We start from the raw sequence: 25,999 nt of genomic DNA on the forward strand, positions 1-25,999 counted from the left end.
CTGCTTCGGATTCTGTGTCCCCCTCTCTCTCTGCCCCTCCCCCACTCATGCTCTGTCTCTCTCAAAAATAAATATAAACATTAAATAAAAAAAACAAAGCCAGAGGGGTCTAAAAAGTGACATTTTCAGGATGTCCAGAGGACAATGTGCATTTCTCTAAACCCAAAATGAGATATTCCTTTTCCTTTAGAAATGACCCTGCAATTCTCAATTTAACTTCTTGATCTTCTGGGGCCATACACTGAATCAATCATTTCTGCAAGGCGTCAGATTTTTCCTAATTAGGGAAGAAGGATCGACACTAAATGCTAAGAAGGAAGCAGGACCATTTTCTTCCTCTGCAGAGAATTTCGAAAGCCTTCAGACCAACAATCTAACCAGACAAGTGGAGGCTCCAGGATCTGAATTGGAGCTATAGGTGGGATATTTCCCATGTGCATATACTTAACAGAATGGACTTAATCATTAAAATAGAATTAGTCAAGGGGCATCTGGGTGGCTCAGTAGGTTCAGCGTCCAACTTCGGCTCAGGTCATGATTTCACAGCTCATGGGTTTGAGCCCTGAGTCGGTCCCTGTGCTAAGAGCTCGGAGCCTGGAGCCTGCTTCAGATTCTGCGTCTCCCTCTCTCTCTGCCCCTCCCCTGCTCACGCTCTGTCTCTCTCTCTCTCTCAAAAGTAAGTAAACATTAACATTTAAAAGAAAAAGAAAAAATATACTCTTTAGAAAACAAACTTAAAAAGTAACTTGTACGAGCCCCGTGTATTCTTAGCATGTAATGAGAGTTTGGAAATCCGTGAAAAAAAAAAAAAAAAAGATCCCCGAGAGCTCTTTGGTATCAAAGAGTCTGCACAGGCTGTCCCCTAAAGAACAAATGGAAAACAAATATATATTCAAATGAAATAAAAGAACAGCAAATATAACCAATAGCGAAGTACCGTTTATGTTCTCTGGGCCAGCAGTTTCGCTTCTAGGAACTTTTATAGGAAAGAAGTCCTCGATCTGCTGGAAGCCTTTGTCTGCAAGGATGCGGGGGGCGGGGGGGCATCACTCAGGTGAGCGAAAAGCTGGACCACCAAATGGCTAAGGACCGAAGGGTTCGGGTCCGACGAATCACCGTCCGTCCGTACAAAGGGAAAACGACAAACAGATGTTTCAACACATCGAGAGGTTTTCCCAGTGAGTTCTAAAGTTTCCAAAGCAGGTTACAAAACAGTTTGAGGGAAAAAGAAAAAAAAAAAAAAAGACCTTTTGTTATATACACAGTAAAGGGCATAAAGACTATTCCCGTAATTATGGGTAATTTTAACGTTTATCTTCTATTTTTCTATCGTTTCTAAATATGCTCCACAAAGACAAAAGTATACCAAATTGTCACCTTTGATATTTTTTGGCTTTGGTGGGACTGTTTTTTTTTTTATGTTTATTTATTTTTGAGAGAGAAAGAGAGACAGAGCACGAGTGGGGAAGGGGCAGAGAGAGAGGGAGACCCAGAATCCAAAACAGGCTCCAGGCTCCAAGCTGTCAGCACAGAGCCCCACGTGGGGCTCGAACCCACGAACCGCGAGATCATGACCTGAGCCCAAGTCGGATGCTTAACCGCCTGAGCCACCAGGCGCCCCTGTTTCGGTGGGACTTTTGAGTGGCTTTTTATTCCCTTCAGCTCCACCTCTTTGTGTTTCAAAATCTTTTTTTTTTTTATGCACCAGCTTGATTGAGATATCATGCAGATATCATAAAATTCACCCATTTAAAGCGTACAGTCTCTTGGATTTTGGTGCATTCGCGTAGTTTTGCAACTGTCCCCACCGCGCATTTGAGGATATTTTCGCCACCGCAACAAGACATTCCATACGCGATGACAGCTAGCCCCCCTCTCCCCCCAGTTCTAGGCACCCACTTTCTAGATCCACGGACTTCCCTATTCTGGACGCTTCCCACAGACCCGTGCCATTCGTGATGCCCGTGTCTGGCTTCTTTCCCTCAGCCCGACAGTTGTCGAGGTTCACGCTACAGCGCGAGTCACGGCTTCCTCTTTGTTGTAAGATTGCATTGTCCGGATTCGCCCCCTTCCGTGTGTCCCCTCAGCAGGTGCTAGGTGTTAGGGCTGGTAACACTCGTGGGGGCCCCGTGAGGAGCGCTGTTCTGACCGTTCGTGCACAAGTGCTTGTGTCATGGCTCTTGGACGTGCCCCTAGACGTGGAGTGCCGGTCACATGGTAGCTCGGTGCTGAGCCTCGTGAGGAAGCTGCCAGACTGTTTTCCGAGGCACTGGCACCAATTCACGTTCCGGCCGGCGGCGTGGGAGGCTCCCATCTCCCCACAGCTTCACCAGCACTTGTGATTGCAATTTTCGAAGCTGTAGTCATCGTGCTAGGTGCGAGGTGGCTTTGACTTGCATTTCCCGAATGGCTCACGATGGGCAGCGTCGTTCCTTGTGCCCATTACTCACTCGGGCGTCTTCTTGTTTGGAGTAACGTTCAGACCCCTTGCTCGTTTTCAGTGGGGAATACGTGTCTCTCTATTGCTGGGAACTGAGTGAAAGCCGTGCTTCGAGATCCCGTGGGACCTGAGGACGGTGCAGAAGCAACACTGGGAAAACGGAGACCATCCAGATACGCAGAGGGTAACCCGAGGATGGCCCAGGACCGCCGTGTCCGAGGTGCGTCCGAACAGAGGGCCACCCTGAAGCCGCCCTGCCTCCCGCAGGCACCCGCAGCCACTGGGCCCCAGTCACCAGAGGGGTGGCTGCAGGTGCACCAGCGGGCAGACCGGGGCTCGTGGGGGCTGTGGCACGGCCGCCCGGACAAGCGTTTGGCCCGCCGGCCTCGCTGCCGCCCCTTTCCTGGGGGAGCCGAGCCCGGGGTCCTAAGAGATCCTTCAGACCTAGGCCCCTAAAGAACCTGGTCCCTTCAGGAAGGTTGGCGTTCCTGAAGACTTTCCGGAAATCTCACAGACGCACCGTTGGATCCCGTTCCCTCCGCGACTTGCCCGCATTGAGACCCAAACCGTTCGTGTAGCAGGTTGCACTGCACTTGTGCAAAGCCAAGGAATTATTTCAGCGTGACTTTACCTGGTTGGCCAAAAGACATTCTCCCAGGCGCGCCTGTCCGCGTGCGTCCCGGACCGGTGTCTCGGGCCCCGTCCCACGGCCTCCTCTGCCCGTCTAGGCTGACGCCCCTTCTGACCAGGACTTGTTTCCTTTCCTTGGTTGGCATAAAACCACCAGCATGTTCTCGTGCTCGCGGAGCGTGTGGGGGGAGGACCTTAGACGCGGTGCGGTAAGGACAGCTTTCCTCCGCCCCACCGAGCGTGGGGCCGCCGTCTGGCATCACTTCCACTGTGTTTTATTGGTCAGAGTCGTCACAAGGGAAGCCAACTTCAGCCCTCGGTGGAAGGGACATGGAAGAGAATTTGTGGCTATTTTTTTTTTCTCTGCGAAAGTTCTCCGTCAGCGCCTGTTAGACGAAGAACGGACTCTCGAACGAATTGTAGCCCGTCTGGTAGACGGTGTCGGGTATCGGCCAGGGAGAGCCTGACCCTGCGGGGTCCCCCCAGAGGCTGGGACTGAAGCCGCTTTCCTTCACGCCGGCCACACCGCAGCGCCCTTCGCACAGGCCCCTCCGCTCCCCCCTGGCCTGTGGCGCTGTGTCCTGATCCCCACGTATGGCGGACATGCACCTGTGCCCACTGCCTTCCTTGCCCACAAGCCCACCGATTCCCAGCAGCTGGAGAGCGAGGGCAGAGAAGAGAGAAGGCGGCCGGTACCCAGGCCCCGGGCTGGGAGCTTCACGCACGTGGCCTCCTTCGGCCCTGACAACGTCCCCGCAAGGGGGGCTCGTTCGCCCCTTTCGCATGTCGGGAACCGAGGGTCATGTTGGGTCGCTCCCGTGGACACCTCGGGCGCCCAGCCCTGGTCTCAGCCCCAGCCGCGGCAGACGGGTCCTGGGGAGCGGAGACCCACCCCGGGCTGCCAGCGCCCCGCTTCGAGGTGTGGCATCTTAGCAGTTTCCGCACCAGCGGCTTCCCTGAAGGGATGGCGCCTCGCACAGTCGCGAGCAGAGCCTGGAGCCTCGGCTGGGCTCCCCCTCTGCCACACCCCTCCCTTCCTCGCGCCCTCCTCCTCCGCTTGCCTCCCACAGGAACCGTCCGCACCGAGGTCCTGGCCTCAGGCGCCGATTTGGGACAAACCTCACCAAGATGCTCACTTGGCCAGTTGCGGGAAAAACTAGGGTTGGGACCGCGTTGAGTCCGTGACACCCGAAGAACAGCGTGCGTCACACGGCCCCGGAGCCTTCGCCGCTGACGGCCGAAACCGATGGAAGACGATGGGGGTGCGGGAGAGCGGGGGCTAAAGGGTGCGCGGGACAACCCCCACGGCCCCGGAGCCTCTTTCTGCGCGCGCTCAAGTGAGGCCGTGGGTCAAGGCGTGCCTGAGCAATCGGCGAGAGAGGACGTGAATCCTTGCGAGTAAGTTTTGGAACTCGTCCTCGACAGTCGGCGCCGTGCCCCTCATGAGCACCGAGGCGTGCGGCGGCCTCTCCCCGGCTGCGTGTCACGGCCTCACACGGATCGGATGTAACTCGGGCTAAGATGAAGGTCCCGCATGGCTCCGTGGCCTTCGCTTCTGTGACAGGTTCTGTCACTGGCACATACTTCTAGAAGACTGTCCATGAAGTGAAACCCAAGAATATAGATCTTGCTACCAAGAGGGTTTAACCATCATGAGACTCAAACAAGCCTGAACTTGGGTCCCAAGAGGGTTTAACCATCATGAGACTCAAACAAGCCTGAACTTGGGTCCCAAGAGGGTTTAACCCATCATGAGACTCAAACAAGCCTGAACTTGGGTCCCAAGAGGGTTTAACCATCATGAGACTCAAGCCTGAACTTAGATCTTTATACTTAACGTATATTTCTTCTAAGCAGCATATAGTTCGAGCTTGAAAGACCTTTTCTTTTTTCTTTCTTTTTTTATTTTTTAATGTTTATTTTTTGAGAGAGAGAGAGAGAGATAGCATGAGCAGGGGAGGGGCAGAGAGAGAGGGAGACACAGAATCCAAAGCAGGCTCCGAGCCGTCAACACAGAGCCGACGTGGGGGCTCAAACCCACGAACCACGAGATCATGACCTGAGCCGAAGTCCGACGCTTAACCGACTGAGCCACCCAGGTGCCCTGAAAGACCTTTCCACTTGGTAAAGATTTCTAGGTAGACAGGTTTTTTTCCCCTCTCTCTAGATACTTTAAAATACACACACTTGCATTGTTTCTGTCAAGAAATCGACTCTTCTAAAACGCATCTTCATTGTCTGTAGGTCAACGTGTCCCTTTCCCCTGGATGCTTGGAAGATTTTGTCACTGGTTTTCGACGAGTGATGCTGTGTGCTGCTGAAATTGTCAGAGTTCCTGTGCTTGGGGTTCGCCAGGCTTCTAGCATCTGTAGATTCATACTTTGTAGTAAATTTGAAAAGTGTTTAGCCATTAGTTGTTCAAATATCCTTCCTGTCTCCCTTCTCTCTCTTTGGAGACCCCAGGTGCACATATCAGGGCACTTGAGGTTTCCATGGCTCACGCACTGGTGTGCATTTCTCTAAAAGATCGTTTTGTTTCTAATGTGGGATCGTTTCCAGCGCTGTGCCTTTGAAGCACATCCCTCCTTTGCCATTAATACATCCAGGACACGTTTCATCTCACACATTATAGTTTCCATCTCCAGGAATTTGATTTTGGTCTTTTTAAAATATCTCCCTTGGCTCGACTTAACCATTTGAACATACGGAATGCAGTTATAAAAACAGTTTCAGTGTGTTTGCTAATTCTAAGATCCGTGTCACTTCTGGGTCTGTTCTGCCTGGTTGATCTTTTCCCTTATTTATAGGTTATATTTTCCTGGTTCGTTCCAGGCCTGGTAATTTTTTATCTGATGGTAGACACTGTGAAATTTAAGCTGCCGGCTTGGAGACTCTTAAGGCGAGAAGTTGGGGCGATCGTCGGGCACATTTGTTTTCCATACCTCGCAGATGATTCTTGTTTATTGTCTCATATACAGTGTCTTGGACACCATTGTTTCTTTTTTTTTTAATACTTATTTTTGAGAGAGAGTGAACAGGGGAGGGGCAGAGAGGGAGAGGGAGAGAGGGAGAGAGAGAGAATCCCAAGCAGGATCCATGCTGTCAGTGCAAAGCCCAACACGGACCCCAAACCCACAAACTGTGAGATCATGACCTGAGCTGAAATCAAGAGGCAGACATTTAACTGAGAGAGCCACCCACATGCCCCCAAAACCGTTGTTTCTTAGCTCTGTTTGTTTCCGGCTGTTTCGGGAAGGAAGGTAAATTGGCTGGAAGTGTACGTCGTGGGCATGCGTATTGTGGACTGCTGTCAGCGTGACTCACACCTTGCGTGCCCCGCCTTCTGTGCCAGGGACCCATGTTCCCTAGTGTCCAGAATAAACGAAGCGAGGTCATGGCCATGTTCATACCTAGAGCATCCTGGGAAACCGTTTCCAGGGGAATGCCCCGGCCAGAAGCATATTCAGAGGAGTGACGAGGAGGAAGGGAGACTTGAGCCATTTTTGAAGGAAGAACGGTTAAATTGAAGCAAAAGGATGTTTGGCCGACTTGGGGGACCGCGTACCCTTTATCTGTCGGAAGGGTGAGTGCAGACAAGTCGAGGGCCTGCAGGTGAAAAGTCAAGAGACAGTCATTAGGTACGCGGTGACCATCCCATCTCTGGAGGCCTTGTCGTGTGGCCATGGCTTCCTGCGTTCAGGATGGCTGCGAGGGCTCCACCATCACGCTTGGGCTCCCCTAAAGGAGGCTCTTTCCTGAGATCCTCGCGCAGGGACTTCCGCTCACGCCTCACAGGCCAGAGCTGCGTCCCTGACCACCGCCACCTCCAACGGGGTGGACACAGCTCCCTCTGAACAAACCTGCGTTCTGCCGGCACGGAAGGGGGAGCGGATGCACGCGTACGCGGGACGAAGGGGGCGGGAACGTACGCGGGAGGGGGAGGGGACGTACGTGTCAACGGAAGGGGGAGGGGACGTACGCCTGCGTGGAAGGGGGAGGGGACTATGCGTAAGCAGGAGGAAGGGGGAGGGGATGTACGTGTATACGGAAGGGGGAGGGGACGTACACGTAAGCGGGAGGGGGAGGGGACGTACGCATACGAGGGAGGGGGAGGGGACGTACGCAGAAGGGGGAGGGGACTATGCATATGCAGGAGGAAGGGGGAGGGCACAAACGTGTACGCAGAAGGGGGAGGGGACTACATGTATGCGGGAGGGGGAGGGGACATACGCCTGCGTGGAAGGGGGAGGGGACTATGCGTAAGCAGGAGGAAGGGGGAGGGGATGTACGTGTATACGGAAGGGGGAGGGGACGTACGCGGGAGGGGGAGGGGACGTACGCCTGCGTGGAAGGGGCGGGGACTATGCGTAAGCAGGAGGAAGGGGGAGGGGATGTACGTGTATACGGAAGGGGGAGGGGACGTACACATACGCGGGAGGGGGAGGGGACGTACGCCTGCGTGGAAGGGGGAGGGGACTATGCGTAAGCAGGAGGAAGGGGGAGGGGACGTACACATACGCGGGAGGGGGAGGGGACGTACGCCTGCGTGGAAGGGGCGGGGACTATGCGTAAGCAGGAGGAAGGGGGAGGGGATGTACGTGTATACGGAAGGGGGAGGGGACGTACACGTACGCGGGAGGGGGAGGGGACGTACGCCTGCGTGGAAGGGGCGGGGACTATGCATAAGCAGGAGGAAGGGGGAGGGGATGTACGTGTATACGGAAGGGGGAGGGGACGTACGCGGGAGGGGGAGGGGACGTACGCCTGCGTGGAAGGGGGCGGGGACTATGCGTAAGCAGGAGGAAGGGGGAGGGGACAGACGCGGAAGGGGGAGAGGTCACCAGCCGTCCCCTGCAGGAGAGCAGACCGGGGGAACGGGCGTTGGCAGGAGGATTTGGGCAGGGTTGAGTCTGACGGCCGCGTGAGACAGGGGTGAATCTTCCCAGGAGGCAGGTGGAGTCAGGGCCTGGAGCTCCAGAGGCAAAGCGAGTCGGGACGGTCTCGGGTCCGGTTACTGTGTGGCTAGGAGTGGAGGCAGGGGGAGAGGATCAGCGGAGACGAGGCCGGGAGGCCCAGGCTGGGGTGGGGGTGGTGACGGCACGTGCGGTGGCGGCTGTCAGGGCTGCCCCGTGGACCCCGGGCGTCCGGAGACCGGCTCAGAGGCGCGCAGGGCTGAGACGCTTTCCCCGGGGCACCGAGACGTGGTTGGACCTTAAACTGCGTCCGCTTTGCGCGGGTGGTGCGTAGGCAGTGGCGGGTAGACACTTGTGGAGCCTCAGCGTGCGTCAAGGCAGTGCCACCAACCCGCCGTCGTGGTCACCACACGCTTGCAGTGAAAGACAGTGTAACATTTTTTTAATGTAAGCATGTCCTTGATGAGGCTGTAAAAAGCACTGACCGGATGGGACCCTGAAATGGGAAGGACGCACGCACACAGCCACTTGTGCTGCATATCCAAGCATAGTGGTTGTGTCCGGGAGAAGCACATGTGCAGTTGTTTGAGTTGTGAGCCCAACAAGTTGCTTTTTTTATGAAACGCCATTTTTTACTTGAAAGAATGACTGACAAACTGTGGTTTATTTAAACTTGCATATTTGGGAGGTGCCTGTGGGGCTCAGTCAGTGAGGTGTCTGACTTCGGCTCGGGTCGTGAGCTCATGATTCGTGAATTCAAGCCCCACATCAGGCTGCTTGGGATCCTCTGCCTCCCTCTTTCTGTCCACCCCCCTGCTTTCATGCACGGGCGCACACACTCTTTCTCTCTCTCTCAAAAACAAACGTTAAAAAATAAGTAAATGTGTGTATTTGGCAGATATTTTTGTAAAAAATGAAAATGAACCTGTTACCTCAATGAAAATGATAGTATTTGCTGTCAGTTATACAATTAAAGCTTTCTAGTAAGAATGTGAATTTAGGGAAACTTGTGTCCACCACCATGGTCTTGACCAATACTTAGAAATGTTTCTGATGAAATACGCCATGGTATTTTTTTTAATATACCAGATTTTTAAAATATCATGTATTCTAATGTGGCAACATTTAGATCTGTGTGATTTGAGGGACCAGTATTTCCCTAGTGATGAATACATTGTGTTCCAGTCATATATCAGTAAAAGGCCCATTCAAAGTGTAAGACCAATCTGTTATAATGTAACAGAATGCTGAAATACTCATTGGTACAGTTTTTATTTTTACATTGCAGTTGACCTTAAAGAAACAACCACTTGTCAGGGCGCCTGGGTGGCTCAGTTGGTTAAGTGTCCGACTTCGGCTCAGGTCACGATCGCACGGTTCGTGGGTTCGAGCCCCGTGTCGGGCTCTGTGCTGATGGCTCAGAGCCTGGAGCCTGCTTCCGATTCTATCTCCCTCTCTCTCTCTGCTCCCCCCTCCCTGCTCACACTCTATGTCTCAAAAATAAATAAACATTAAAAAAAAAAAAAAAAAGGAGAAACAGCTACTTGTCAAGATTTAGGAAAGCATCAAAGATTAACATCCACAATGATCTGAGAAAAACTTCTCCGTCCTCCAGCTACCTGTCTGTGTGAGGGCACATTTTCTTCACATACCTCAAGTAAAACAATATATTGTAATCGACTGTGTGCGTAACAGATGTTAGAATCCAGATGTCTCCTATGAAGGCATTATACCAAAGTGATTCAAGGATAACTTCTCTTTTAAGAAGGTATCTTATGTGATCGAGAAATCTCCGGCACTTCCAGTAAGATCAGAAACAAGGCAGGACTTCCCAATCTCTCTACCACTCTTCAGCGTCGTAAGAGATACTAGCCCGTTCCCTTAGATGAATCAGAGGCAACTAAATGTGTGAGGAAGGAAAAATGATGTCTTTTCAATTCTGGGATAGTTCACCCGCAAAAGCCCAGTGGGCCAGTCACAAAGCTAACTGAAACAGTAGCACAATTCAGTGAAATGGCACACCGCGGTGCTAACATACAAAATCAATCGTCCCCGTATACATAAATAATAAACGGAAGTCGTAACGGTGGAGCGAACGCCCTTTAAATAGCAACGGAAGACGATTAAAGGCTTAGGAATAACTTTAGTAAGTGTACAGAGTACAGGTACATGTGAGGAAAATTTTAAACACCCCCCCAAAGACACAAAAGCAGGCTCAAACAAATCGGAAAATGCCCCCCGTTCTTGGGGAAGATGACTCCGCATTACAAAGATGTCCGTTCCCGTGAAGTCAATTGATACATTTAATGCAGGCCAGATAAGAAAACCAGCAAGCTATTTTGTGGAGTGACGTAAGTTGGTACTAAGCTTCATGTAAATACTGAGAATAGCCTAGAAAACACTGACAAAGCGCAAGAGAGGAACAGCCTTACCAGGTACTAAACCCTGCAATAACGCCTCTATAATTAAAATCGCGCAGGACTGATGCTTCATAGACCGCTGGCCAGTAGAACAGAAGAGAAAGCCCAGAATTAGAGCCAAAGGTGTATGGGAATTTATCGTAGGGTAAAGACAACATCTTAGATCACTGCGCCGTTAATAAATGTGGATGGACAAACAGACAAACAGACAGCCATTCGGACAAAGATCAGATCCCGTGGCTCACGCCCCACACGAGAATAGTTTCCAGTAGGTTAGGGATCTAAATGTGGGGAGTGAAAGCATGAAAACATCAGGGGAAAACACGGGTGAGTTTTGGTGTCGGAAATGGCTTTCCGGAACTCCATAAAAGAGCTTGCTGGTATCTTAAGAACGATGGTGGTGAAAGAAAAGATTGATGAATCTGACTCCATAAAAACTGTAAAGTTGTTCAGTCGCCATACGCAAAGCCAGAAGACGGCACCAACCAGGAGACCATAGTCACAACAAGGACTTAATCCCTTAATATGTGACGAACTCTCGAGTATTGAGAGGCAGAAGGGCGCCTGGGAAGCTCAGTAGGTTAAGCAACCGACTTCGGCTCAGGTCATGACCTCGCCGTTCGTGAGTTCGAGCCCCGCGTCGGGCTCTGTGCCGACAGCTCGGAGCCTGGATCCCGCTTCGGATTCTGTGTCTCCCTCCCTCTCTGCCCCTCCCCTGCTTGGACTCTCTCTCTCTCTCTCCAAAATAAATAAGCATTGAAGAGAAAATTGAGAGTCAAAGGACCAAAATCCCAGGAGGAAAATGGGGAAGCGACGGAACAGATAATTCACGGAAGGGCAGGATCCAAAACTGGTCCTCACACGTACGTGACGGCACGCTCCGCTGGCCGAGACTGGGGGGACGCAGGCCTCTCGGACACGTTATGGGAACGCTCGTCGGCAGGCCCCTCCCGGGGGAAATTTGGCAACACCCGAACCTACGACCGCACCTGGCCTGCACCCGGCGGCAGTCCCTGGGACGGGTGTCCTCTGGGTGAATACACAGGGGCACTTCCTTGCAGTTGCTGGAGGACGCACGAGCACAAGGTGGTTCCTTGAGGCGTGGACATTGCCCAGCGTCAGAAACACCTGCACGTTCGCACGCGGGCAAGTGGTCGATGAGCCCCGGGACCTGCGATCTGGGACTAACGGCGGCGTGCGTTCCGGGACCTGCTGTCCGGCGAGGTGAGCGAAAGCCCGGGGGCGTCTGAGGGGCGCTCCTCTTCCCGGTCCAAAGGAGAGGGGGTAAGAAAATGGCACGTGTACCTGCTCCTTTGGGTAGGAGAGAAATACAGCAGGGGTGAAGCAGAAACTTCAGAGAGCGGCCACCTGCGGGAGTGGACGGGACGGTGCGCTGGGAACAGAGCGATGCTTCTCTGGCTCTCAGAGCCGCGGTCGGCGGTGAGGGGCTGTCCCCGTACTTGTGGGGTTGCGTCCCCGGAAGCTTTGGGGTGACCAGTGTGGCGGTATTTATGATAAGTTGCGCGGCGTAAGAGACGCTTGCTTGCTTCACTAAGGCGGGAACCTTGCACCACGAGCGACGCGCATCGCCAGACCCCCGCCGGACGGGGCAGAAGACTCTTTTCCGACCAGAGAACAACGAGGGTTGTTTTCTCCAGGTCCTGCCTCTCCAGAGCAGCACCGGGGTTTCGTTTGTTGTTTAAGGATTTTATTTTTAGGCGATCCCCGCGCCCAACGTGGGGCTCGAACTCGCAGCCCCGAGATCCGGAGTCTAATGATGCCCTGGCGACTGAGCCGGCCGGGCGCCCCAGAGAGCTCTGGTTCTCAGCGCTCGGTAACCACCCCCTTTTCTCCTTTCGAGTCCGTGCAAATGAAACGTTTGCACCAGAAATGCCCCCTTGCGTTCTTCCCGAGGTTTCTTTTATAGCTGGATGTCCTGGCCAAGTTTGCAAATGTCCACATGGGTACTTTGCTCTTCATCTTCCTCACGATCTCGCGTGTCATCCACAGACGCAGGGGTGAGGCCCCGGGAGCCCACCGGAGACGCCGGCCGGGCGGGTCCCTTCACCGCCGCCTCCCCAGACCCTGGGTGGTCCACGTGCACCTGTGGTTTTGGCTGCACTCGTATGTGCCTGGGCGCTTCTGCCCTTTCCCATCCGCCTTGGGCAGGCGTGGACGAGCCCGGCTTGTCTCGTTTCAGGGATGACTATACCCGAGGAGGACGCGGACGTGGGGCAGGGCAGCAAGTACTGCCTCGTGGCCATCGGAAGACTCCAGGTGAGAGAGGACAGCAGGAGCGGGTGGGTGACTGCCCCCAGCCCTGCGAGCCCAGCGTCCTCAGGGCTCCGGGCCCCTCGCCGGGCAGGGCGGAGGCTGGATGTGGGAGAGAGCAGGGACGGCAGGACGCCAGCCCCTGCCGGCGACCGCGGGCCACAGTAGACGCGGCTCGGGGGACGCTAGCCTGTCGCGCTCCTGGCTCCCAGGTCTCACCGCCTTCAGACACGTGGTTGAGAGGTGTCATTCACGTATCCACGTGTGATAAGCATTGCTTATTCCTCACAGTGGCGGGGGGGGGGGGGCGGGCAGTGGAGAGTGAAGCCTTGGAAACATTCGCTCCACAAGCGTCTACTCTCCAAACATCTGACCCGTCCCGTACAGCCATTTGCCATCCTGAGTCAGGGGAAGGTGGGGAAGGGAAGAGTAGGAACACCTCTGAGCACCAGCTGCATACCCTGTGAGATCGCAGGGGGTTCGTTGTTCCCACTGGCTGGTGGGGAAACTGAGGCTCAGAACGTAAGGTGGCCCAAGCGTACAATTAGTCGAAGGCGAGGCCAGGATGCTTTGAATGTTAAATTTTTTTTAATGTTTATTTATTTTTGAGAGAGAGAGAGACAGACAGAGCATGAGTGGGGAGGGGCAGAGAGAGAGGGAGACCCAGAATCCAAAGCAGGCTCCAGGCTCTGAGTTGTCAGCACAGAGCCCGACGCGGGGCTCGAACTCACGAACTTCGAGATCATAACCTGAGCCGAAGCCAGACGCTCAACCGACTGAGCCACCCAGGAGCCCCTAGAATTTTCCTCTTTAGAGGAAGAGGCAAAGAAATGAGATATAAAAAAAAATTTTTTTTTAACATTTATTTAATTTTGAGAGAGAAAGAGAGACAGAGCATGAGCAAGGGAGGGGCAGAGAGAGAGAGAGAGGGAGACCCAGAATCTGAAGCAGGCTCCAGGCTCCAAGCTGTCAGCACAGAGCCCGACGTGGGGCTCGAACTCACAGACCATGAGATCATGACCTGAGTCAAAGTCGGACGTTCAGCCGACTGAGCCGCCCAGGCGCCCCTTTGAATGTTTCAGACCCGCCGTACCGATGACACAGAAGCATCTGTGACATTAAGTCCCCGTGGGTTGTTCCCAGTCTCTGCCTCTCATGCCCCTGTCCCTGTCTCTGTCAAGACCACCTCAGTGCGGATCCCTCCTTGCAGGTGACCAGCTCTCCCGTGTGCATGGACATGAGCGGGGTCTCGGTGCCCACAGAGTTCTTATCCCGACACAGCTCTGATGGGGTCATCACGTTCGTGGACCCCCGGTGCATCAGCGTGGTTGGCTACCAACCCCAGGTACGTAACTCGGGGCCCGTGGCGGGTGGCTAGAGATTTACCTTTACTTGAAAAGCCCTTCTGTCCTTTGTTCGAGATTCAGCAGGACGATGGTGTAGGGAACACGACATAGATATCCATATTCCTGCCGGGAGAGAGGGATGTCCTTCCAAAGCAAGGAAGGCGTTGCACACGGCTGGCTGCACGGCTTAAAATTAACCCTTTGCTTCTGGCCCTCGCCATCCCGTCCGTCTGGCTGAGTTTTCACAAACCAGAGTCAAGATGCTCTAGGGAAAAGGGGCTCTCGGATCCATTAACTTGGATGATCACGAAACAGGACATCTTCTTGGGAACTTAAAAAAAAAACATGTTCTCAGTGACAAGACAAAGAAGCCTTGAGGAAAGACGTTCACCTAATTTTGCCTAATCCCTTGTTACTGAAATGTATTCGAGACCTTTTGTTACAGGAGCATATTGTCCGGTCTTTGTCCCAGACCTTTTTTAAGAAATATCAGCGTCATGAGAGACACAGAAAGGCAGGAGAAGTTATTCTAGATTAAGAGAAACCAAATACAAAACGGCACAGTCTGCAGCAGGAAGGCCTTCCCTGGGGCCCCAGGCTGGAGACACGTAGCCAGAAAGACGTCTGGGAGATAATTGAAGAAATATTAATATGTGTGGAGTATCAGTGGGGTTTTTAGGTGTCATACGGAATATTCATTTTTTTGTCAGGTGTCATTTTTTGAGATACATACTTCAGGACAGGTGTCATTCTGTCTGCTGCTTCCAGATGATTTAATAAGAACTTTTTCAGGGTGTGTGTGTAGGTATGAAAGATGCTTCGTTACACATATTTTCATATTTCTCATTCGTGTATTTATGTTTCCGTACGTGCAAAAGAAAGTGAAAACCACAGACATGACAATCTAGGTGAAGGACTTTTCTATAGATTTTAATGTCTTCCGAAATAAAAAGCATTTAAAAAAAGAACGAAGAAGACCTCTGTTCTAGGAGCGAAATTTGGGACACGCTGGTGTGGGTCTTTCGCTTACCTGTGATTTTAGAACCACAAACCAAATCGAAATACTGGAACCATCCGTACAAACTTCCATCTCTAGATTCTTGCAGACTTGAGGTTCTTGGGTGGAATCAAGGGAGGAAATTAACTGGTCCCCAAATTCACCATAACCTCAGACGGCGGCATGTGCCTAGCCAGACCCGTGCACCCACCGGCACCTTCCAGAAGCATCTAGATGCTTCTTGGCACGCAGAGTGGACTTCCTCCCCCCTGCCAGCTCCCGCTGAGGCCACTTGCTGCTTGGGGTTCCAATCAGTGGATTAGCTTCCATCCTTTGCCGCCCACGACACGTCCCACGTCCAGCTGGACCACTTTCCCACCACACACAGGAGCTGCCTTGTGACGGCTCGTCTTCCACTGGCTGGTTTTGCGGCAAAACACGCTTTGGTCTCGGGTTGGTGCTGGGTCCTTTGGATACAAGGCAGGCGGTGAAGGTAGACGGTAAACAGCCTTCACAGGTGCAGTTATGTCACACTCCGGCGTGCGTGCGGCCACAAGAGAGTGCCGCTGTCCACACCAAAACAGTTCCCGTTTCCATAGGCAGCACATCCGTCCTTGCCCTGCCATTTGCTTTCTTTTCATGCTTTTTTTAAAAATTTTTTTTTCAATGTTTATTTATTTTTGGGACAGAGAGAGACAGGGCATGAACAGGGGAGGGGCAGAGAGAGAGGGAGACACAGAATCGGAAACAGGCTCCAGGCTCCGAGCCATCAGCCCAGAGCCCGACGCAGGGCTCGAACTCATGGACCGCGAGATCGTGACCTGGCTGAAGTCGGACGCCTAACCGACTGCGCCACCCAGGCGCCCCTTTTCATGCTTTTTTTAAACATTTATTTTTGAGAGAGAGAGAGAGAGAGCACGAGCAGGGGAGGGGCAGAGAGAGAGGGAGGCACAGAATCGGAACTAGGCTCCAGGCTCCGGGCCGTCAGCACAGAGCCCGACGTGGGGCTCGAACCCACGCACTGCGAGATCATGACCTGAGCCGAAGTCGGACGCTTCACCGACTGAGCCACGCAGACGTCCCTCAAGTTTTTAAAACATTTTTAAATGTTCTAAAGTGTGTTTATTACAGTTTGCCTCTCCAAGGCGAACCGGTAAAATTGCACTGGGGCTGCTGACGGAGGGCCTGAGCCAGATGCGGAAGGGGTGCCGAGCGTGCAGAGGGACAGAGGTGGGCACGGGGGGGGGGGGGACACCCTGCGTCCACTGTCCCCCTTACGACGCGGTGAGCGGAGGGACAGGGCGGAAGGGGATGCAGACAGACGCTTCTGCAGTCGTGCATCAGTCGTGGGGGGTGGGGGTTCTTCAAGCTTGTCTCTTTATTCAGGATCTCCTCGGAAAGGACATTTTGGAATTCTGCCACTCGGAGGATCAGAGCCACCTGCGCGAGAGCTTCCAGCAGGTACCGCCAGAGCCGGCTGCTGACATGGGGCCCGGGTACCCGTTCGCCCCTGCACCTGCCGGGCAGGTCCAGTGGGGAGGGCGGACCCAGCCGGGAGCCGTGACTGGCAGAGGGGCAGGGGACAGAGAGGCTAATAATGTGCAGGGAGGCGGGGGGCCGGGGTGAAGGCTGCCGAGGTCACGTGAGGCGTTCAGGCCCCCACCCCCTCCCGAGTCCCCGACGAGAGTGCACGCGGGGCAGCATATTTGAGACAGTTTTGGTGGCCGGGGTGCAAGGAAGGCAAATGTGGGGGCACCTGCCTGGGGGGGGGGCACCCTGGGAGCTGGACGTCCAGGTGAGGGGTGCCGGGTGGGGAGGGGCCTCAGGACACCCCTGTCGGCCTGCTGACGCCCCGGGAGGGGCAGGGTGGGGGAGACAGACTCAGGATGCTCTGGGAGCCTGGGAGGAAGGCGCCCCCTCGCGGCCCCGCCGTCCGCTGCCTGGGGCTGAGCACCTGCTCCGGTGGGGCCCGGGCTCCGCGGGAGACCAGCGCGCTCAACTTGCTCGCCACTTCTGCACAGTCGCGGGCGCATCGCGTGGCCACATCTGGGGACAGGAGAGGGCCACTCGGGAGCAGGGGCTCCTAAGACCACAGGGTGGATGCGTGGGAGCCAGGTGTCCCAGCGCTCAGCCGTGGCGGCCGGGAAGAGGTTCCTGCTCCCAGGCCGCGGGCGTCCCAGCCCAGGAAAGGAAACCGCGGGTTTTCCAGGATGAGGGCCTTTGAGTTCCTTCTTTAGGGGGGATGGCCGCTCGCCGCATCCACCGCCGAAACACCGCTCCATTCACGCCCCGTGCCGCCGCCGGGCGGGTCTCGGCTCCCTTCCGCCCCCACTCCTCGCGAACACCACCGGATCCTGCTTCTCCAAGAGCTGGGGCCTTGCCTCTTTACCCTCTTGCTGTCCCCGTAGCGTCTCCCCAGCGACTTTGTCCAGGCGACAGCACCGACTGTGGGCGCCCAGGCACCTCGCTCGCCCCTGCGCCGCGCCCACGGCCCTCGGGCTCTCCGAGCCCGCCCCCCTGCACCGCCGTGGCCCCGCCTGCGCAGGCCAGGATTCCAGACAGCGTCCTCCCTGCTCTGGCTTTGCTGCCACACCCAGCACGCACGTCCTGTTCCCCCCCGGGACGTGTGCACAGCCGTCCCCTCTCCCTCTGCTCCTTCCTGCCCGCCTCGCCAGCACCCCCCTCCCCACCCGCTCTCACTCTCCCCATTGCGGCCGCAGCCTTGCCGGTCTCCCCGCTCTACTCCCGCCCGCTCCACACCGCTGAAGACGCAAATCAGGCTTTGCCGTGGCCTTATTTACCCGTGCCGGTGGCTTTCCGGCACACCCAGAATCCGATCCGAGCTCCGCGCCACGGCCGCAGGCTCGGTGTGACCCTCGCCCCACGTGTCTTATCCTCACGGGCTCACGCCACGCGGTCACACGGGTCTCCGGGTGCCGTTCCCCACCTCAGGGCCTTTGCACATGCTCCCTCCGACTAGAATGCTGTCCCCGCACTCTTCCCCGGACCGAGGTCTTCTTACTGATCAGGCTTTAACTCCTGTCCTCTCAGAGGTGTGGTCAACGGCCACCATGCCACCCAAGAAAGCCCCCACCCTCCTTCTCTTGTTTTCCCTCCACAACAGCTGATCCGGTTGGTAATTGTTTTATCTATTTGTCCCCTGATTGCCTTCCCCCCGTTCCCTCTCTGAAACATAAGCTTCCTGGGGTCGGGCTCCACGTCTGTGCGTGTCACCATCACGTCCACCACGGAGCTGGAGCTTCCTCCTGGGTGGATGGCTCTTGATAAAGTCTGAATGGACCGCGACCCGTGGCAAGTGACTTTCATTCCGGGAACACGTGAGAGGAGACGCCGAATGAAGCGTGTTGCCCGAGTCGTCCTCATGAGGCGTGTTCGCCGAATCCGTGGAGATCGTTCTTTCTACACCTCGCGCTGGGTCTGCTTCCCTTTTCCGGGTCTGTGGCCACAGAGCCTCCCTGCCGGGTTAGTGACAGAGCCCTTGTCGCACACGATGTAAGGTAATCGTCAGCCCACGGGGTCTGTAAGCAGCCCCACTTTTCAGGGCGGACGCCAGGACTCAGAGAGCTTTGGCCGCTGGCCCCAAGTCACACGGCACGGCGCTAACCGCGGGGTGAGAACGCCGTTGCCGGCCCGTCCTGCCTGTCGCCACACCGCACCCAGGCCTCTCCGTCCGACAGCAGGCTGACATGACCCCGCGGATGCTGCCGGAAGCCGGTGGTTTGGGGGCGGAAACAGGAGGAACGTAACACCCGACCCCGCGCGGCACCTGCTTACGGACCCCTCGCCCCGGGAGCGACCAGCTCACCCTGCGGGCAGGAGGCGAAGCCTGAGCCACGCCTGAGGGCCGGCGGCCCTGCGGTCACCGCTGGGCAGGCCACAGCCGGGCGGCCACGGGGACGTCCTGGAGCGCTGGCCTCGGCCCCTCGAATGTGTTCTTTGGGCTCCGGCCACCGGCGGCCGGGCTGGGGGACAGATGTTGATCAAAGGAAGCGGCTGGTTTTTCCAGAAGCGCAGAGGAGGCTGTGTCGGCCCACGGTCCGCCCTGGAACTCTGGATTTAAACCGAAGTGTGTGAGCGGCCCGGACGTGAGACCTCAGGGGGCCGCCAGGTTCCTGAGTGGTTTGGGTTTGGGGAGGCGCCTGACGCAGGGGCCCCCAACTGCATCTGCTCTCGGACCCTCGCCGGGTTACAGGTCCCCCAGAGGTCAGGCGAAAGTGTGGGACCCCCGAGAGACCCGGGGCCGGGACCCCGGCCCCCTCTGCTGTCTGCTTGCCTGCCGTGCGCGGTGGAGCACCGAGTGTGGGGTGGCGGGGCTGTGGCCGGCCTGCGTGGTCCGTGCGAGCCTGGCAGCCGGACTCAGCGTGCACGTCGATGCTGTACGTCCGGGAGCCCAGCCCTGTCTCCGTCCAGGAACCCTCCGCGGACCCCACGGCGTCCTGGCGACCCCGTGCCTCCTGAGCCTACGGTTCTGAGACGCGACTCGGCCTGCTGGGCCTGGTTACCGCCGCTGACGTACCTGTCCTGGGACAGGGGCTCTGCCTCGGCCTCGGAGGTTCATGAAGACACAGCGGGCGGTGGGGGCCGGGGGATCCGGGACCCCCTCCTGCCTCCGCGCTGCTCCGTCAGGCCGTGGCGGGATGTTTAACTCCTTTGGGGCTCACTTTCCAGATCCACGCGGTGCTGTCGTGAGGGCCACGCGAGGTGGCTGGTGTCACAGGCCGAGCCAGGAACTTGGCCCCGGGGAGGGTGGGGGCTGCCGGCGCCCTCCCTCCGCTCCTCCTCCGGCTTTGCACCCGGGCGGTACCTTGGCCAGTGTTTAGCTTATGGAGCTAAAACCTCTCCCCCCATCTCAGGCATTCGGTTAGGAGACGCACAGCAGCTGCCTCAGGGAGCCACGAACCGGGGCTCAACATGTGGGAGGTGGCTGCCCTCTTCCCTGTGTTTGTGCAGATTCAGAGAGTCTCCCACGGGACCCCCTCAGCGTGCCGGCCTCCACGGCACGTGGCCTTGACCTGTGGTCCTGTGGGGAAAGAGCCAGCTTGCTGCTGGGACCTGCTGACGGGCAGTGACCCCTGAGGGTCGGGGTCTTGCCTGACCCTGCGTCTGCCTCCTCGAGCTCGGTGCCAGGAAGGGTCACCGCCCCCCTGGACATTGGTCTGGTTTCTGGATCACTCAGGGTTTCCCACCAGGGCGTCCAGCCCTCTCAGGTTTCATTCGTCTGGGTTCCCCAGGGGTGGTCGCTCAGGCGCATCAGCCCAGGGCGTGATCAAGGAACTTCCTTCCATCAAGGAAGTTCAGATGATGTGCCTGCTCTGTGCGAGGGCGGGGTGGGGGGGGGAGGGACGCAGGTCACCAAGAGGTCCCTGTCCCCAGGCTGTGCACAGACATCCAACCAGGAGCAAAGTACAAGTGGGGGCAGGTAAGGAAGAGGGGCCGGGCCCTCCGCCACCCTGGGACCAGGTCCCCGTTCTCATCTCTGATCACACTCTGGTCTCGTGGTCAAGCCAGCCCGGCTTCCCCGGGTCCAGAGGCTTCTCTGTCCCGACCAGCCCCAGGATCTGGGGACACAGGCCTGCGGAGAGGCATGCCGTCCGCCTGGCTCTGTTCCTGGGCTTTCTCCTGTTTATGCCGTAGCCGCGGGAGCTGGTCGCGAGGGCCGTGTGAGCACGCTCACAGCCCTGTGTCTCTGCCTGTGCACATGTTGTGCGTGTACACGGAGCACAGGAGCGGGCACTCGTGGTTTGGCAGCAAGACCTTGCTTCCCGGCCGAGCTTCTCCCCCAGAGTCGTCTGATCTCCGGCAGCTTACTTACCTTGTCCGAGACTCGGTATTAAAGCCCTACCCAGAGTGAGACCCACCTTACCAGCCTCCTGTGAGGACGTGCGTTTGGAGGTAGTTTGGAAGCCGTACCGCAGTGTAAAAGCAGTAACAGATGCGCGCGTGCACAGATAACGCACAGGAATTTATCATTTCGTTACCCTTCCTCCCGGAGAGCATACGTGACCCGGTTAGCAGCGTTAAACGGAGCTTAAGGATTTTTGTAATGCAAGGTGGGAAGCAATAAATCCAGTGCTACGATGTAACTCTACACCCGAGTGAGATCATTTCTTGGGGGGGGGGGGGCGGGGACGGGGTACTAGTTGCAAACCCAGAGTACCCTAGCAGCCCAGGCGAAAAGGGAAACACTTGGCTTATAGAGTTTTGTGGCCCGATTTGGAAGAGCTGAGAAGTCCTGGTAGAAAACAGGTGTTTCAGAGAACGTGACAGAGGACAGTGCCTGCTTCAGGGAGAGAGGCCCCCTCGGCCCGGCCTTGCTCTCTGGCCGTCCCCTCGGGCTGTCTTTGCCGCGGCGCCCCGTTCTGAGCCCTGCCTCCCCCTGACTTCCTTCCTCCTCCGAATGTTTCCTCAGGTGGTCAAACTGAAGGGCCAGGTGCTGTCGGTCATGTACCGGCTCCGCACCAAGAACCGGGAGTGGCTGTTGATCCGCACCAGCAGCTTCACGTTCCAGAACCCCTACTCCGACGAGATAGAGTACGTCATCTGCACCAACACCAACGTCAAGTACGTGCTCGCCACGCCCCAGCCCTGCTGGGTCCGGGTGCCCTCCCCGAGTCGAGGGCTGGTGACCTTACCCCGGGCCCTTTCCCCCCATAGGCTCCCCGCCGCTGCAGCTGGCGGTCGGTCCCTGTGGGCCCCTCACTGCGTCCTCTGCCACCGCCATGCTTCCGTCCGCCTTCTCTCCCCAGGCCTCCCCGGTTCCCTGCTTGGTGCGCCGGCCGCCTGTGCCTGGTTTCCGGGCCCTTCTGAAGCCGGGCGGGGGAGCGAGGCTAAGGCCCTGGCCGCTCCAGGGCCCCGGGGCAGGGGGCTGGGGGGTGGCGCTGCAGGGACACACGGTTTCCCTGGACATGTCCCTCCTGCTCAAGGCTCCGCAGTCCCCGGACCACCCCGGCTTCACCCTGTACCCCACGCGCCTTGGCACGCACACCTGGGCCCCGGTCTGGACACCCGGCTTCCTGTACCTCTAGTTGGGTGTCACGTTACTTCACAGCCCTCGCTTTCCTGTCTGTGCAATGGGGCGATAAGGCCTCTCCCCTGGGTTGCTGCGGGGAGTGAGTGGGGCCGGGCTCCCGGCCGGGACCAGGTCCTGCCTCCTCCCTGTTATTCTCGAGGAAATGCAAGGTCAAAGAAGCAGTGTGAACAAAGGCCAGGGCGGTCCCAGCGTCTGCGGGCACTACGGCAGGGGCGCGGGGTGAGCTGGCGGGGGGGGAGCAGCCCTGAGTGCCCGCGCTGGCCAGTGGCACCCCTGTCCCGTTTCCCCAGGCTCTGCACTGAGCTGGTGGGGTCTGCTCCCCCCTCCAGCTCCCGACGGCTGTCCCGGCCATGCCGCCCCCAGGCAGTGGCCGTGGCCTCCTGGCTGGCTCGCTCGGTGCTCTGGCCTCATTGTGTCCCCTGCCGGCTCCCTGGATTGGGGCGTTCCCCTCGGAGCCCCCCACGGGGTGTCCTTCTGGGGAAGCCCCACCCTGTGCCTGTGCCTCAGCCTCAGCCCTGCTCCTCGCCCACAAGGCACGGAGCTGGCCGGGCCGGGCCACCGGCACGAGGTCCCTCCCGGCGGCTGACCTGGGTTTCCGCGTGGCCCCAGCCCGGCACGTCTGTCAGGTGACCTCGGGTCCCGCGTGCAGCCGGCGTGTGTGAAGCGGGCGGGCGGGACAGCGAGCCGGAGCGGGCCCGGTCGGTGGGGTGGGGTCCGCCTCAGTTGCCGCAGACGGTGTTGGGGCCGCGGGATCCCCTCTGCCACCTGCCCGCCGTCCGCTCTGGGGCCCTGGCGTGAGCCGTCCTGCTGGCTCCTCCCGGCTGCTTCCTGCCTGGCGGTGAACCGAGACACAGGGCCCGTGCACGAACCTCCTCCCGTTGGAGGGACCGAGGGGCTCAGCGTCTCCTCCTCTCCTCCCGCTGCTTCCCCCTCCGGGGCCCTCCCAGCGCATCCTCTGTCTCCCGTGGGCCACACTCCTTGTCCACCCCGGCCACGGGCTCTTCCTGAGACTCGGACGGGCACCCGCTTCCTGAACATTGAAGACCCCGGGCTTTCTGGTCTTCCAGAACTTTCTCTGCCCAGCTCTCTGTCGGGAGCCCCCCTTGGCCATCCATCCCGTCGTAACCCCTCACAGCCTGGCATTTGCTCCCACTTCTGTCTGGCTTTCTCTGCAGCCACGGGGACGGGGGGGTTGGCGGGGGACTGGTGTCAGCAACTCGCTCTCAATGCTTTCTGTCCCCGGGCCTTGTGGCCTCCTGCTCTCTGTCCCCGGACCGTGTGACCTCCTGCTCTCTGTCCCCGGGCCGTGTGGCCTCCTGCCCTCTGTCCCCGGGCCGTGTGGCCTCCTGCTCTCTGTCCCCGGGCCGTGTGACCTCCTGCCCTCTGTCCCCGGGCCGTGTGGACTCCTGCCCTCTGTCCCCGGGCCGTGTGGCCTCCTGCCCTCTGTCCCCGGGCCGAGTGGCCTCCTGCCCTCTGTCCCCGGGCCGTGTGGCCTCCTGCCCTCTGTCCCCGGGCCGAGTGGCCTCCTGCCCTCTGTCCCCGGGCCGTGTGGCCTCCTGTTCTCTGTCCCCGGGCCGTGTGGCCTCCTGCTCTCTGTCCCCGGGCCGTGTGACCTCCTGTTCTCTGTCCCCGGGCCGTGTGGACTCCTGCTCTCTGTCCCCGGGCCGTGTGACCTCCTGCCCTCTGTCCCCGGGCCGTGTGGCCTCCTGCCCTCTGTCCCCGGGCCGTGTGGCCTCCTGCCCTCTGTCCCCGGGCCGAGTGGCCTCCTGCCCTCTGTCCCCGGGCCGTGTGGCCTCCTGTTCTCTGTCCCCGGACCGTGTGGCCTCCTGCCCTCTGTCCCCGGGCCGTGTGACCTCCTGTTCTCTGTCCCCGGGCCGTGTGGACTCCTGCTCTCTGTCCCCGGGCCGTGTGACCTCCTGCTCTCTGTCCCCGGGCCGTGTGGACTCCTGCCCTCTGTCCCCGGGTCGTGTGGCCTCCTGCTCTCTGTCCTGGGGCCGTGTGGCCTCCTGCCCTCTGTCCCCGGGCCGTGTGACCTCCTGCTCTCTGTCCCCGGGCCGTGTGGACTCCTGCCCTCTGTCCCCGGGTCGTGTGGCCTCCTGCTCTCTGTCCTGGGGCCGTGTGGCCTCCTGCCCTCTGACCCCAGGCCGTGTGGCCTCCTGCTGGCAAACGGGAGTCGATCTGTGCTGCAGAAACAGCACGCTCCCTTATTCTCTCCCGTATCTGAGACGGTCTGGTTGCAATAGGGTAAACTTGGTCACGTTGAGGGCTTTTGACTCCCTCCCTCCCCCGCAGAGGCGTGATCTCTGGGTCTGAGTCCGGCTGCCCCGACACAACAGGACGCACGTTCCCTGCGGGGTGCGGCCCCACGTGTTGCTCTTGAAAGCCCTTTGGGGGCGGCGGGGAGGAGACCGCCGGCGGGAGGAGCTGACAGCCAAGGGGACAGAGCGGCCCTCCCTGGGCGGGGACGGCGGGAGCTGTTCGCCGTGGGCAGCAGAGGGCAGTGACGACCACCAGCCCTCCGGCCCTCCCCGCGTTCCTGCCTCTGGCTGGACTCGGCCAGCAGCAGCAGACTCCGTGGAAAGGTCCTTAACCGCCCTGTGTCCCGGGGGCAGGAGTGGGGGCGGGAGTGGGGAGCGAGAGCAAGGGGCCGACCTCGCCTCTGCAGAGCTTAGGGCCCGGGAGGGGTGAGGCTCGGTCAGCAGGCCCCGGCCTGGGGCTCGTCCTGCGTCCCGCCCTCCCGTGCACCTGCTGCAGACAGCCTGGTGGAGAAGAGGGCCCCACAGCGTCTGCCTGGGACTCTCTTGGGCCCGTGTCCTCCCTCCCTGCCTCTTCCCCTGTGCCCTGATGAGGCCGCCACCCTGTCTCAGGGGACGTCCCTCCTCTTTCCTGAGCAGCTCCCCCCGCCTTCCGTCCGGCCCGGAGGAGCCCTCTCCGTAGAACACGCCCCTGCTTCTGGACGCGGACCCCGTGAGGGGCATTCGGAGTCCTTCCCCACGGGCATGCAGACGGCACTCCGCCCGTGGGGGGCACTGGTAGCCCCACCCGGGTCGGCCGAGCCCGTGGAGCCCCCGTGCCTCCTCACCAGATCCCGGTTCTCCCAGAGGCCAGATCCCGGCCCCCCTTGTGGCTGCTCGCTTGCTCTGTCCGGGGAGTGTCCCACGTGATCGATGGCATCCCGACATCCCTGGTGCAGGGAGGCCACGCAGACCTTGAGGCTCTGTGTGCGTCTGTGAAATGGGGAGACCGCAGGGGCACCGCAGTGCAGGCAGGGAGAGGCCCCGGCTGCCCAGGGGCCCGCGGGGTGCACGTGAATTGGCAGAACCGTAAGAGACGAGTAGGGCGATACGGACAGTTAGGGTGTTTCTGCGGATCGTTAGATTGATTCTTTTTCCATGTTTTGAAATAGCAATTGTTTAAAAACCTGATTTTAGTGCTGCTGTTTCCCGGTGTTGTGGGTGCAGGTACAGCCTTCTGGGGGGAAATCCCACGTTTTATGGCTCACCTTTCCCCTGGGCTCTCGCACCCGGGTCTGGAGACCAGCCGCGTGTTCTTTCTTCCCGCGTCCTGTCTCTGACGTCAGCACCCTGGGCTTGCGGACTCCTCTGTCCTCCCGTGGAGAATGTCCACACCGTGACCACCCAGACCCCGTGGGGCTGGCCCCGTCATTCCCTGGATCTAGCACGGAGCCTGGTGTAGATGGTCCAGGACGCTTCCTGGAACAGGGCCGGTCTGGGCTGGCTTCTCAATAAACTGGTCGCTGGTCCCTTCTACGTGGTCTTCCCTTGGCGGTTGGGGGGTGGGGACACACGCCCAGGCCCACGTGAAGGGCACGGCTGCAGGTGAGTGGGGTTCAGACGTGCATCTCTCCGGCTGCTGAGAAGAATTCAGTTTGTCCCGTTTCTTGGGCCGCGGGATGGGAACTCAAAATGGG

The 25,999-nt window shown here is 58.2% G+C and overlaps 1 protein-coding gene across 7 annotated transcripts in view; it reads left to right on the forward strand.

Annotated features, from left to right (window-relative positions):
* Positions 1 to 25,999, forward strand: part of ARNT2 (aryl hydrocarbon receptor nuclear translocator 2) — a 144,860-nt gene that overhangs the window by 99,938 nt on the left and 18,923 nt on the right. For all 7 annotated transcript variants that reach the window (XR_006292997.1, XM_043553882.1, XM_043553887.1 and 4 more), the window contains exons 9-12: positions 12,604 to 12,680; positions 13,885 to 14,019; positions 16,404 to 16,478; positions 21,448 to 21,599. Coding sequence is in view for 6 of the 7 variants with exons in the window: in XM_043553882.1 (XP_043409817.1) it covers positions 12,604 to 12,680; positions 13,885 to 14,019; positions 16,404 to 16,478; positions 21,448 to 21,599 (439 nt within the window). In the remaining variant the exon portion in view is untranslated. The remainder of the gene's footprint in view (positions 1 to 12,603; positions 12,681 to 13,884; positions 14,020 to 16,403; positions 16,479 to 21,447; positions 21,600 to 25,999) is intronic.

The sequence above is a fragment of the Prionailurus bengalensis genome, chromosome B3 (assembly GCF_016509475.1).
Source record: "Prionailurus bengalensis isolate Pbe53 chromosome B3, Fcat_Pben_1.1_paternal_pri, whole genome shotgun sequence".
In the NCBI taxonomy this organism is placed as follows: domain Eukaryota; kingdom Metazoa; phylum Chordata; class Mammalia; order Carnivora; family Felidae; genus Prionailurus; species Prionailurus bengalensis.